Source organism: Antedon bifida, chromosome 7, assembly GCF_963402885.1.
Source record: "Antedon bifida chromosome 7, ecAntBifi1.1, whole genome shotgun sequence".
NCBI classification, from domain to species: Eukaryota; Metazoa; Echinodermata; class Crinoidea; order Comatulida; family Antedonidae; genus Antedon; species Antedon bifida.
The window spans coordinates 8115803-8129878 of record NC_136232.1 but is presented as its reverse complement, the minus strand read 5'-3'; the positions used below and the strand labels follow the sequence as shown (position 1 = coordinate 8129878).

The following is a 14076-nucleotide window of genomic DNA, read 5'->3' as shown; positions in this document are numbered from 1 at the left end:
TGGTTAAGTACTGAACATATTTTAATTGTCTGAAAAAAGATATATACTTATAATCCACACAATATATTTAAATTGCTTTAACAGTGAATACAGTGCTAAGTGCTATCACTACTGAGTATATTATTTATAAAGAACATTACAAAGTTACGACAGTGACCGTTTCCATAAATCTGATATTAATAAAGTGTGTATATGAAGTTCCATTTTTTTAAAACCCACAAAAACAATATATCAGAAATCTATTGCCAAATATGAAGACATTATATGAGCATGAAACCGCTGTAATCTAGACAGAATTGCACCAAATTGTGTTTACTGTTGTTTCTAAATTCAAAAAAAGATTGTATTATTAATTATTTAAATATTCCTAATAATGAAACTAATTAACATTAAATCAACATGTATTGTATTTTAGGTTAAAGGGCACGGTATTAACAAAAAATAACTACATGAGGAGTATAATTATATTGGTTTATAGTAGTACTTCCAATTTAAAACTTTAGCTTTTAGTAAGTCATATAAAATTGACTTTAAAATTGTTCCCAGTGGCAAGTTGCTGTTTATTGGGAGACATATTAACTTGTTTTATTCCATTGATCAATTTCCTTGTTATCCATACCATTGTCCTTTTCCAAAATGTTAGCCAACCTGAAAATAAATACTAGTAATAGTAAGAAATAATGTTTTTAAAGGTAAATTGTAAGTCTTGTCTGTGCATTCAAGTTTTAGAAATGAAAAAAAAAAATTTAATCCACAAATGGGTATTTTAATTACTTCTCATTTTAGTGAGCGGTTGTATGCATATTAATAAAATAACGTACAGTATGCCTAACCTATTCCTAATTCTTATGCCTAACATTAACAACTAGTATGATGATGAGCCTAAATTAATATATGTGTTTTGATTGAGTTGATGAAGGCATGTTAAAAACACATAAGTATCACTATCGCCTATCGGGTTAGTATTTAAATAATATTATAATTATTATCAATATAAACAAAACGCACCATTGCAAACTATATGCAAGTCATCCACTATTTGCTGTTTTGTTTGATAGCCTTATTCTTTTGTTTTTGTTCTGAATTCACGATCTGATCTTCAACTATCCTAGCCTCCTTGTTGGACAAATGTTCGTGTTGGTGTTGTTTGTCGGCCTTCTCCTTCTTCGAAAGTCCCTTTCCTCCTGCTCCACTTCCCCTGCTGGGTGGATCAAAATTGTAGTGTTCTAGATTATCTAAATGCTCTTCTGCAGACATAGTTTAAGCTTAGTTAAACTATGTTTTCTTTACTTGTATTCTCGATAAATTCTAGTCTAGGCTAGGCCTTCTTAGGCTAAGGTGTGTGTGCTGTTTGATTAAAATTACTTCACAGCTGTGCAATCAAGTGCGAACAACAACGTTGTTATTTATCCTTCACGTTGACCCAAACCTGCGTTGGCAGAAAATCGTCATATTTGGTATCAATTGTTGTAATGAACATATTGACCACGGCCTCGTGTCCTAAAAGTCATCCGTTGATGATGAGGGAGAAGGTTTTTTTAGATATTATCATAAATAAAATCCCCTGTGATGTTTAAGAGTTTTGTACGTTTAATTAAATAACACAATTAAACTATAGTATTTCAGGGCCCATCCCCCCGGTTCTTAAAATACGGCTTCTTCTTGGCCCTGATGCGGCCCAGCTGTCTGCTGTGTCTTGGAAAGTCTGTCGGTGATTGGTCCAGAGGATATGCATCTATCGGATTTGTCAAAAGTTATGCCCATCCGGGGACCGAATTAAAGGGTGATTTCAAGTCCCAGTGACATGACTTTTTTCATCACCTAAATACGCACCGAACCACTAAAATTGATCGTAGCATTTTGCCATTTGTTGTTGTCCATTATTATGAACGAATCGCTTCTGATATGCGGTTTATGGTTGGATGACATGACAGACACAGGTATAAAGGGTGAACTTGTACATATATTATTCAATAGAGTTGCAGACAATAGATGAACTTCTACATATAAATGCATGACCAATAACAGAACACCTCGAATCTTCTTCTTAGGGGTCTTCTTTATTTGCAATTTTGGCTTAGAAAAAAAAACCAGTTGCCGCTTACAAGAAGCGCGTCCTAATCTATTCGACCAACCCCCCCCCCCCCCCCCCCCCCCCACACACACACACACACACACACACACACATACAAAATATACACTGCAGCATTAAACACTATTATATTAGCTATGAAGTCAGCCTGCTGTTTATTAATTGGAATTCCTGCATTCGTATGAGACAGACTCATTATGCAAAAATCTAAAATTTTAGGTGTTACACCTCTATACTTTTCACGAGTATCATTTCACCATCATTTCCACACCAATTAGATTAAATTAATTTGACCATTTTCCTCCTGATTTGACGCGCGCGTTCAAATTTTGTTGACATTAAAACGTCTTTTGTACGCGCGCAACAAATTAATCGTTTTAACTCAAATGAATATTAATACCTATACTTTGAAGGCAATCCCTGAATGTATGAGAAAGGTCGTCTTTACACTTCATTGATTACATTATAATAAGTACCATTCAAAAAATCTAGCCATAATCAGACTAAATACATATGCGTAGTGATTTACCGGTATATAGGCAGACAAGAAAGAGTCGTGCGAGTGTGTAGGCTAAGCTCTGACAAATATTCCAAACGATCTAGTCGTACGTGTCTACACGTCGTTTTTAGTATACCTCTACAAGGTGTGTGTGAAACAATCATGGCAACGGTTGACCTAAACGGAGTCTGGAAGCTGGACAGAGACGAAAACTTTGATGAATTTTTGTCGAAGATGGGAGTGAACTGGATGAAAAGAAAAATCATTAATGGTTTTGCGAAAAATATCACTGTAACAATAAAACAATCCGGTGATGATTTTGTGATTTCTACCAAGACACCCAGAGATACCAACGAAACTAAATTCAAAATCGGAGAACCATTCAAAGGAGCAAACAAGATGACCGGCAACAGTTTCGAAATGAAGCCACGGATAGAAGACGGTAAACTGATAGTGGAACCAGTTAGTGGTACAGATAACCCGACAGTCACCAGGGAGATTATCAACGATGAGCTAGTTCAGACTATGAATAAGGAAGGTGTCGTATGTAAAAGGATCTTTAAGAGAGGTGAAGCCCAGTAGACAATGTTCATACTGCGTGATATAAGTCATCATCATTTAGTAGCCGGGAATGTTTGTACACTAATCTTGGACACTAATCTTGGACACGAGGCTGATGTCCCCGTCATACCAAATGGGGGTGGTCACACCTGGTGACGACCCCACACAAACTATTACGTAATATCATTTTTCAATACTTTTATTACTATCGGATACCACTATCAAGAGTTTATTTTAAAATGGATTTTTCCATTGAAGATTCTACTCCACCCATCATCCGCAAGAAGAAGGTTACAGAAGATCGCCTGTGAAACACGACGTACCTGTATATTTAAACAATGCCATCGCATAGTACCGTCATATTAAACTATAATAATGTTAATGGTTAATGCGGGTGTACTGTATTTGTATAGTTTATCAATAAACCAATCAAACGCAGGGAAGTAATTGCACAAAACTAATTTTAATGCATTGTTTTTAATTAGGCCTAAAGGAACTGTTATGACGTTTAGAATTACGGTCAGGTGACACTGTGGAGACCTGATCTTGTGACTAAGGAACACACGTCATATTATAACGCACGGTTATAAACATTCGTTCGGTTTAGGCTATAGGCTTACTATCATCCATCATTCAGAAGTAAAGTATAGGCCACTGTAACAAACAATCAATAATTCTCTACAGTTCTTCCGTCACGTGCCATGGAACTGTTCCGTTTATTGTCCCTTTCTTTACACAACACGTGACAACTTGTAATTACATTCCATACAGTAAATAAATACGATATTATCACATACTCTTATTTGTAACGTGTTTTTATATTTTATTTTGATTTAAAATAAGTCTCACTTTAACCAGAAGATTTGTTTTCAATAGAAAACAACGTGTTAATGATGACTGCTGTTTTGTTTCAATATTTCAATTAAATCGTTTCATCCATTCACTCACGCAGGCATTCACCGTTTCTACGTGCACACAACTCAACGGGGTTTTCATACGATGACTAATTAAAAATAATTAAAATATAGATTCATCAGCAATGACGTTCATTGCTATACCTGCAATTCTCTCTACCTATTGTCTAGTTATTGTACAAGTAAAACAAAACAAATTATATTTATAACACAATAATACAAATACAGTACGTCCGTAATTTTTAAGCACAGGTCTGGTTAGGCCTAGCTTTTATTCGATTCAAGGCTGACGGCCTTGCCTATAGCAGAGTATCCTACGTACTACTAGGCCTACCTAGGCTAGTCTAATTCTGTAGGCCCAGGCTTAAGAAGATGACAGCAGCGACATTTTAGTTTGATAAATGACGTATTTATACGACTTTAAAATCTATAAATTATAATTTAATTGATGACTTATAGGCTACTTACAATTTCCCCAAGTCGTTGACGAAGACCACGCCGCGCCTCCTGTGCACGGAATTGGCGCGATTTGGCTGTTGTTTGGTGGTTGGGATATGCCGTTCGTGATTGGTCAGTAGTTCATGATCAGCAGTTGGTGGTTGTCTGCTGGTAATATAATTACGCATGCGCAGACGTATAAGTACGAAGTCATTGTTCCAAACATGGAGTTATTTTATTTTTTTATTTTTATTTGAATTCAACATCGTACAGCACCAGCCCTATCCGTAACAGTGCCTTAATTATGTCACAAAATAAAAAATATGTTCTGCAAAAATTGGTAAGGTCCAAAAGTCTGTCTTTTATTGGAATTTTTGTACAAAATCATGAAAATATACACAAATATAATTCTGAATGATTTCAAAGAATAATATATAATAATAAATAGAAGTAACAGAAATAAACACATATTTTGTAGATCCAGCGTACTGTCATTATTATAATTTCTAACACCCTAACCAATTGAATTTAATGTGATACAATCAACTTGTTTAATTCAATTTGTATTTAATATACAAACAATGTAAATATGTTAGTAAATATAATCAAATACAACTACTGTATATAAAATCAAATTATTATATTTTCATCTTTTCCACAAAAAAATATTTCAGAAACTTTGATATCGATTGCATTAATACTTAGCCATGAAATCTTCTTAAGCAAAGTATAAAATAAACATACAATTTTGATTTTCTGCTTGAATATAACTATTTCCGTAAGATATTGTAATCAAATTTAAAAGATTCAAACCAAAACCTTTGTTATAGCTTCCAGGAAAATGAATTTATATTCTGGATTGCATCTCAAAATAAATACTGTATTTAGATATTTGTCACTGCTCCTACACTGCGGGCAAGTCTCTCATGAAGCTCAACTTCGGATTGAATCTGTGGCGGGGGCTTAAAATGATCTGAAAATGAATTTATATTCTGAACTGCATCTCAAAATAAATATTTAAATATTTGTCACTGCACAATCTTGTTACTACTGTTTATATCTGTGTTGCTGCTGTTCACATCTTGGCATTTTGGTTGAAGACAACCATTCCCACCACTTTTTGCTGCTTCCTTGTGGCTTTGTGGAACAGTGATCACAGAATTATAACGAGATGGCAAAACTCTTGAACTCTTGTATATCTTGAATTCCTCTGCAGTAAGTGTAATTTTGATTGGCAAAATCTGCTTTGGAGTTCCTGCTATTGTGGCTTTAGTAGTACTTGCAGAAATGGAAGGTGGTGTTAAAACAGATGGTGAAGGTTTAACACTTGGCGACTGATTTGCCACAATTGGTGAATTTGGAATTGCCACGGTAGATTGTACATTAGATGCATTGTTTGAGCATTGTGGCTTGCTTATGTTTTGGGATACAGGTGAATTAAGGAACACAGTACTGCCTTGATTACTCAAGAGGCTTGATGTTAGAACTTTCTTATTGACCGGTATTTTTTGGTTGACAAACTTCAATGTCCGTAATGTTCCATCAGCCATTTTGACAATGCAAATCTGACTTTGATTTGTTGGTTGAGAGGCAGCTTGGAAAGTTTGGACAGTTGGAGGTAATTTAGTGATAGTAGGATTACTTAACTGACTTGTAGTCAATCTGACAGCATTATTGTTGATACTGTGAGAAGTAATTGTGGTAGTTGCGGTAGTGTTCTGACTTGTGTTCAAAATCTTTTGTAGGCAATCTAATGAGACAACCATCTCTTGTTTACCCTTTGTAGTGCTTGTTTTATTATCAGATGTGCTGGCTGCATTTCCTTGAATCTTTACTACGGAGCCATCAATTAATACCTTCGTCCCTGCTGAAGGAATTGAAGTGGCAAGCACATTTGGGATTGCCCTGACAGCATTTGCTGTCTGTGAATTTGGAAGTGTTTGTAAATTAGTCTCCGGTCTTGAAGTTGTAGGTGATCTGATGTTTGGCAAAGTAGAAACTTGACTGACAGGCTTAACACTTGTTGTCTGTTGAAGTGAAAGAAGTTGTTGCAACCACTGTTGTGCCAACATATTTTCTTTTTGTTTCTTTGCTTGAAGTAGCTGTCTTTGTACTTCTGCCATTTTCTGCTGGTCACTTGCTGATGATTGCATTCCTCCAGATACATCATTACTAGGTATACTGGAGGTTGACAGTTTTTCTAGAAGCATTTCTTTCCGATTACTCTCTACTTTTCTTTGAGGCTCTCTTAACATAGATTGCAGATACTGAACTTGTTTTTCTCGACTGCCTACTGCCGAAGATGCAGGTGACTCTCCATGTGTATGTTGCTTAGTTACTGGAGCCAATTGGTATGTTTGAGATAGATTGCTAAGTAAACTAGACGTTGGAACTGGTCCGTTAATACTCTTATTTGCAGCATAATGTAATTCCTGAGTAGAACAATTTTGAGAGATCTGTTTGCTTTGGCCTGAGAGTTTTTGTTTCTGTTGAATCAAATATTTTAATACAATCTCTTTTTGTCTTGTTGGATCATTTTGTATCTCCTTCCAAGTTGATTCATCAACAATTATTTTCTTTGCTGGAGCGGTTGATAACTTTGGGTTGCTGAAAATAATCTTTGATTGAGACTTTTCTGGAATGTTTGTAGATGAAACTGAGGAATGTTTTTCTGCAGTTTTAGCGCATGCTGCAGCAACCTGGTTCTGCAAGGTTTGATAAATATTGCCCATGTTAATGGATATTGGTACTGATTTTGTAGCACAGATGGAATCTGGTGTTGGAGCTGTAGAAACCAATGTAGAAGTAGAATTCTTTACACACTGTTTTTTCGCTTTAGTTTCTTCTTCATTGGCACATAGCTTCGCTCTCTTTCTAGCTTTTATTAACTCCTTTTTCTTTGAGATTTTTTGAGCTCTAGTACTAATACCTAAAAATGGTTCATCAGCTTCCATTACCTCTTCTTCAATAGATTGTTTTAGTTGCTCTTGTTCTTCTTTCACTTTTTTATCTTTTCCATCCTCTTCCTCATCTTCATCTTCATCAGAATCACTGCTGTCAGAATCAGAAGACGATGATCCAGATGAGGATCCAGATGAGGATTCAGACTCCCAACTATCACTTTCCTAAAAAGAAAATTATTATGCCAGAAATGAAATGATATATTGTACTTTGGAATGTCATTCTGTATCTTTAAAAAAAACAACTTGCTCTTACCTCTTGGCTGTCTTGAAAGTTGTCAACCTCTTTGCGAAGCCGTTCTTTAACTCTTCCAACAGAATTACAGAGTTTTGATTCATGGGGCGATAATTCTACAAGTAAGCGGGCAAGTCTCTCATGAAGCTCAACTTCGGATTGAGTCCGTGGCGGAGGCTTAATGATCTGAAACAATCACCCAAATGAACCATTTGAATATATAAAATTACTGTATTTAAATTGTTCACAACCTATATAAAAACAGACACAATGTCAACCGTACCTTCTTTTTTCTTCCTTTTGTAACTTCAACTGGTTCTTTCTCAGCAAATTCTTCCACCAAAGATTTTAAAGACTCAACACTGTCACACACCAATTCAAAAGCATCCCCATCTGGTTCAACTTTTGGCAATTCCAACCTTTGTTTTACAGGTTCTTGCTCTTTCTGGACATTGGTATCCACCGTCTCAGATCTTTCATTGTCACTGCTGCTGAGGTTTTTGTCAGTTTCGTTTGTTGGATCGTTATTGCAAATTGTTCCTAATTTTTCTTGATCTGTGTCCAGATTTGATTTCACAGATGGTTCTGCTACTTGTGGTTCCATCAATTCTACAATATCTTTTTCTTGTCTAGTCTCTTCTTCTTTCACCAGATCAGTTGTTTCCACATTTGTAAATGATTTCTCTCCTTCTTTTACAACTCTTTCAGAATCTTCAACATCTTTATCAAATGGCAAATTCTCCACATGTTTCTTTTCAATCACAGTACTGTCATTGGAATTCTTTATATCTTTTTTAAGTTGTACTTCACATATACTCGACGCTTCAGACACTTTAGTATCAGATTCATCGTCTTTAGACTGTGTCTTAATTTGTCCATTAACTTTTTGGAAATTGCTAGTAAATTCAGAAACTGTAGGTTTATCGTTGCATAAATGATCTTCTGAATTCAAAACCAATGCCGAGTTTGAATTGTTGTGATTACTTTCTTCTTTCTTAACATCCAGTTTAGAAGCCATTTTGTCATTGGCCGATTCAGATGAACATACTTTTGAACCCGAAAGTGAATCATTTTCTTTTTTGTCATTGTCCTCCTTACTAATCTTCTTATCTTCAGTTCTTTCTTTTTTTTCTTCTTCTTGATTTTTGTTTGTAGAATCTGTAACTGACTCTTTGATGTTGACAACATTTTTGTCTTTGGAAGACTTGTTATTTTTTGAGCGTTTTCTTTGACTAAAATCTTTTATAACAGGAGTCAGTCTCTGAAAATAAAGTAAATACATTCAGTATATTTATAATTTCCTAAGATTGATTTAAAAATGTACTAGGATACAAATCATAAACAGTACTGTAGTTATATATTCATTACTAATATTTAAAATACAAACTAGACAAACAAATTGGATCACATTTACAGATAATGATATAGATCAAAATTATTTATTATGAAATACCTGTCGTAAATTGCTTGGCCTCTTTCTTTGTTCTGGCGATGCAATCTTGGCCTCTTCTTCACATTCATTTTTAATTGTGCTTTCTTTATTTTCAACATCCATCTGAAAAAAAAATATTTTGGAAATTATATTACACTTACTGATCAATATAAAAATGACTTCTTTATCATAAAATGTAAAAAAATTACTTTTTAAATTAAAGAAAAATATATTTTAGGAAATAATACACTTTAATTGGTCAAGATAAAATGTATTTTTTCTCTCATAAAATCTAAGAAAATTTACTTCTTAAATTACCTTTTCTGGTTCATCCGGCTCATCCACTTCAATATACCGGAGTTCTGGTTCTGGGAATGGTGCTTGCTTGTATACCCTGAGGTCATAGCCACAAAACTGTGGAAAATGAACGTAAGTATTGCCACTGGAGTCCTCTCCTAGAACAATTGCACGTTGATCTTGGTTGCTTAGTTGCGCATCCAAACTTTGTCTTAAAGTTGGCTGCATTTCCTGACACGAGAATTAAAATATTATTTTGATTTTCAGGTGAAATACAGCAAGTTTTAAGGAACAACATAATTGACAAAAATATTTATACTTACAAGACAATGGTCACATACAGCCTTCATTAATATTACACGTTGATAATAAGATAATTCATGGTACTGATAGTCATCCAGAGGAAATGTGTCACCCATCACTTCGAAAAAATGTACGTCAATTCCTAGATCAGAGGCAGCCTAATAAAAAAAAATACATTTTTTTAATTTAATGGTCACAACTTACTCATTGATATAGCTTTTTTAAAAAGAGTTTATAAAATATATATATATAATAAGAATTTATAACTTCTAGGCCTATAGTTTATAGTCTTTAACCAGTTCAGAAGAAGACGAACTTGCTTCAACAGACATAATTGCCTATAAAATGAGGCCTTGACTGCTAAAGCTCTGTCTACACTATCAAACTAGTTTGACAAAAATAGTGTGATGTGCCTAAATATGGTAGTGATATGCTTAAATATAGTAGTGATGTGACATCATCATGCCCATATATGGACACATCACATATTTTTGTCACATACAGTTTTATAGTGTAGACAGAGCTTAAGCTATTGTTTCACTTACCCACTGTGTATCTTGCCAGTTATCTACAACCTGGTACCATTTCTGTACTTTTTCTTTCAACTTTCTATGCCAAACATTATATGGCATTGCCATTCCCATATTCTTGCTTATTTCCCTATAAAATAAAATATTCACTTGAAATAAAATCACTGGAAACAAAGTAAAATAATGGAAACATAAAAACATTTTACTACTCCACCCAGATCTGACTCCACCCCATTTTATCATTTACCTTTTCCTTTGTGTTGGAGAGCTAAGTAAACAAGTAAAAATCTGGGCTAGTAATTTACTTTCCCGGGGAATGAGAAAGCAACGCTCAAGCTCGTAATATGAAGATTCGTTCAAGGCAAGTGTTTCTTGAAAGAGCAGTAAAAACTGTCCAATTGCAGGTATCTAAAAAAGAAAAGAAATACTTAATAATACAGTAAACAATAATTACTATACTATTTATCCGAAGATTGAACACACATACAGATTATAAATACTATACTCCAGATTAGATGTCGTTCTACAAAGCTTTTAAGGTCTGTCTACACTATCAAACTAGTTTGACAAAAAAAGTGTGATGTGCCCAAATATGGTAGTGATATGTCCAAATATGGTAGTGATATGACATGTCCATATTATATTATGACATGTCATATTATATTGCATGCACAATGGATCTAGATCAATGTCACACCATATACAATACTTAGATACAATATAGAAATCACAAAAAAACCAACCTCCCACATTGCATTCAATTGCTGTTGATTTGGCTCTTTTAATAGATCTCTCTCCCATTCATCTACTTCTTTCCGGTACCGAAGAAGTTCTTCATGGCGTTCCTGTTGTTGCCGTTTTTTCTCATCCAGTTTGGCATTAAGGAATTCATCCTGTATACAGTTAGATAGCGGTGTAGAGGCACCATCGGCGTTGAATCTGCCACTTGTTCTCCTCCGTCCTATAATGGTAACATTATACAGATGATGAATGTTTATGAGTTAAAAGATGGACAAAGCCGACATAAATATGACTAAAGCTCTGTCTACACTATCAAACTTTATGTGACACAAAAATGTTGATGTGCCCTACCATACAGTGTAGCAGAACTTTAGGCTATGTTTGGATTTTGGCCGTTTGTTGGTTTTCGAACATAAAACATTCACTAGTCTCACATTGCATAAAATTCTCAAAAAGTCTACAAAAAGCTGACTGTGCATTACAACAATTAATAGAATCGTCAAATATCACTTTTCTGAGAAACTGGGTAGTGATAATAGATATTAAATATGGCCCTTTAATAGAATAAATTTGTCTTAACGATTAAGCAACACACTGTACATACCAGTAAGCGAGGTTGATGATGTCACAGGGGGTTCCCCAAACTTTCCATTAGATGTTACATACAGAGTAGTTTGCACCTGCAGAATCCTGTAAAAGATGCGAAATAAATCTTTTGAGAATAAGAATAAATAATCTATTACCAAACCATTTGTAATTAAATAAAATTTAAAGATATTGTCCCCCTGAAAAAAAATTTTTTTTACATTTTTTTGTTGAATTTGCCATTTTAATGTCACAAAAAATAGGTATCCAATCCAATCCAAAATTGTACCTGAAAAAACTGTTTCAATTTAAAGCCAAAAATAGTCAAATCGGCTGCCTACCAATAACCTATTCAAAGTCTGATTTAATTAATCTTCATTTTCCATGTTTTGGGGGACAGTACATTAAAAATTAGATGATTCATAGATTTTTAGTCTCTGTGGTTAAGCAAATGCCTTGTGCATACCTGGGAAGTAATGACAATTTAGTTTCAAGGGCCTGTTCTAATTTCATGCCTTGTTTAGAGACGTAGTGATTTAATCCATTGTAGCGATAACAATTCTCCAACATAAGTCGAAGATCTCGAATAACCTCAGTGATGGTCGAGTATTCATTAGTTTCAAATTTTTCTTCAACTGTAAAAAAATAATAGTATAAAAAAAAAATTGTATTAACATATTAATTATAATCTAAATTAATTTTTTAAGGAAGACAATTTTCATAATTTATTATTATTTATTTTATGACGAATAAAATGTTATCTATCTATCTATCTATCTATCTATCTAATAACAATGGTAATGACTTAAGGGTCTTTCACACTTGTTTCGGTCAGGCAAATCATGTGATGAATGTGAATGTTTCATTTTCACAACGCTCGATGCGCCTATGCAGCAATAAATGTGTGCGTAGCCGCATTAGAAGAAAATATTGATTTTGATTTGTCAGCGTCAGACCAGAACCTTTCCGGATCAAGTGTGAAAGCCCTTTTGGTCAAGGACAAAATATGTTCAATTAAAGTTCAACGAAAAGCTGCTATGAATTTTGTATTAGGTTTAGCATAAATTCTTCTTGTATCAACGACTTACTCTTAGTCAGCCACATAGGTTCTTTAATGCGGTCATGGTAGTCCCACAGATTCAATGCCACAACGTCGATCTCATCCATAAAGGCATAATTCGCTCTGTCAGACATAATCTGCATTAATATCTTGTGAGCTGCTTTTAAATCCGAATTTAAAATCAATTTTTTCTTCACTACTTTTGGAGTTTCCTTGGGTTTTATGGATTTAGCTGTATCTTCTACTGAAACTGTTTCCATCGGAGTATCTCCTACATCCACATCGACAGATTGGGCTTTTGATTGGTTAGAATTTTCATGAGACAATTCGGATACATCACTGGTGGTACTGGAATTGTCAGACATTCCATTCTCTGCTTCTTCTTTATTCTTTACTTCATCCTTTTCACTTGTTATTGACCGTAACATATTTTGAATTGAAAGGGTTTTATCAGAAACATCTTCATACGTTTGTCCATAACTTGTGCTGTTATAACATTCTGCGGGTTTTTCCATTTTTATTAAAATTTGCTGTTAATCAAGATCAGAAAACCTAAAATAAATTTAAATAACATTATAAGCTTCCTGATAAGTGCTTCCTGAAAAAAAACCTCTGAATATTGAATCAATTGAAAACTGCAACATAAAATAACACAGAGACATTAGACATTACTATTTTTTAGTTCCAATTAATTGACGCGTCTGATTTATATGAATTGAAGTTAGCTTTTTTAATGGGTAATAAAGATAGAGATATATTAGGTGTACTCAACCACACCATTTCCATTCGATTGTTTACAATTTAGTTACTTTCAAACATTTATGAACTAAAAAATCTACATATTTAACAAAAAAGACTTTTTTAGCAATTAAAACAAAATCAACAATTCTTCTTTATTTTAGTTTTAAAATAAAATATTATAAAAAAGTATTAACACTGCCAGGATTACATTTTTTTAGTTACATATTAAGTAAGTGTTTAATAAGAAAAAATTATTAATGTTCTTCGATCAAAAGTTCCAGTGATACTAGACCCAGATAGTAGTGAAGTTCAATGAAAACAAACTTGGCTGACGAATCATGAGCAAAGCAACTTTTCATTCATTCACAACATTATACCACCAAGCCTCACACAGTTACAGCATACAACTCATATCAGTGGTGTGAACAGGCGTCTTTTCTGCCACAAAGAACTCCGTTGACTTGTGGGTATCAAAACAACTAAAACACTGAATCAACTAATTTGATAAATAAATTATAGTTATATCATAATATAAATGTACATCATAGATAATACAAAATTAAGCATAAATCGCAATATACCAATTCATAATGAAATCTACCCAGTTAGTAAGGGTTTCATCAACTCTCCCTTTATTTCGTGATGTGAATTCGGTCGTTGTTCTCTCTTTATTTACGCATGCGCACAA

At 34.0% G+C, this 14076-nt stretch overlaps 2 protein-coding genes across 2 annotated transcripts; one reads left to right on the top strand and one right to left on the bottom strand.

Moving 5' to 3' along the window:
- Positions 1–2598: 2598 nt before the first annotated feature.
- LOC144847751 (fatty acid-binding protein, intestinal-like) lies at positions 2599–3948 on the top strand. Its single transcript, XM_078704259.1, has one exon. It carries the CDS (start codon positions 2754–2756, stop codon positions 3171–3173), a length of 420 nt encoding a protein of 139 aa, XP_078560385.1. The 5' UTR covers positions 2599–2753; the 3' UTR covers positions 3174–3948.
- Positions 3949–4845: 897 nt separating this feature from the next.
- LOC144847763 (uncharacterized) lies at positions 4846–14052 on the bottom strand. Its single transcript, XM_078704276.1, has 13 exons — positions 13970–14052; positions 12676–13199; positions 12054–12222; positions 11607–11692; positions 11005–11222; positions 10509–10669; positions 10277–10391; positions 9752–9889; positions 9450–9659; positions 9153–9254; positions 7983–8960; positions 7721–7885; positions 4846–7629 (listed from the first exon to the last, which is right to left on the bottom strand). The coding sequence occupies exons 2-13, from the start codon at positions 13160–13162 to the stop codon at positions 5533–5535; spliced, it is 4926 nt and encodes a 1641-aa protein (XP_078560402.1). The 5' UTR covers positions 13163–13199; positions 13970–14052; the 3' UTR covers positions 4846–5532.
- Between the last annotated feature and the right edge of the window lie 24 nt (positions 14053–14076).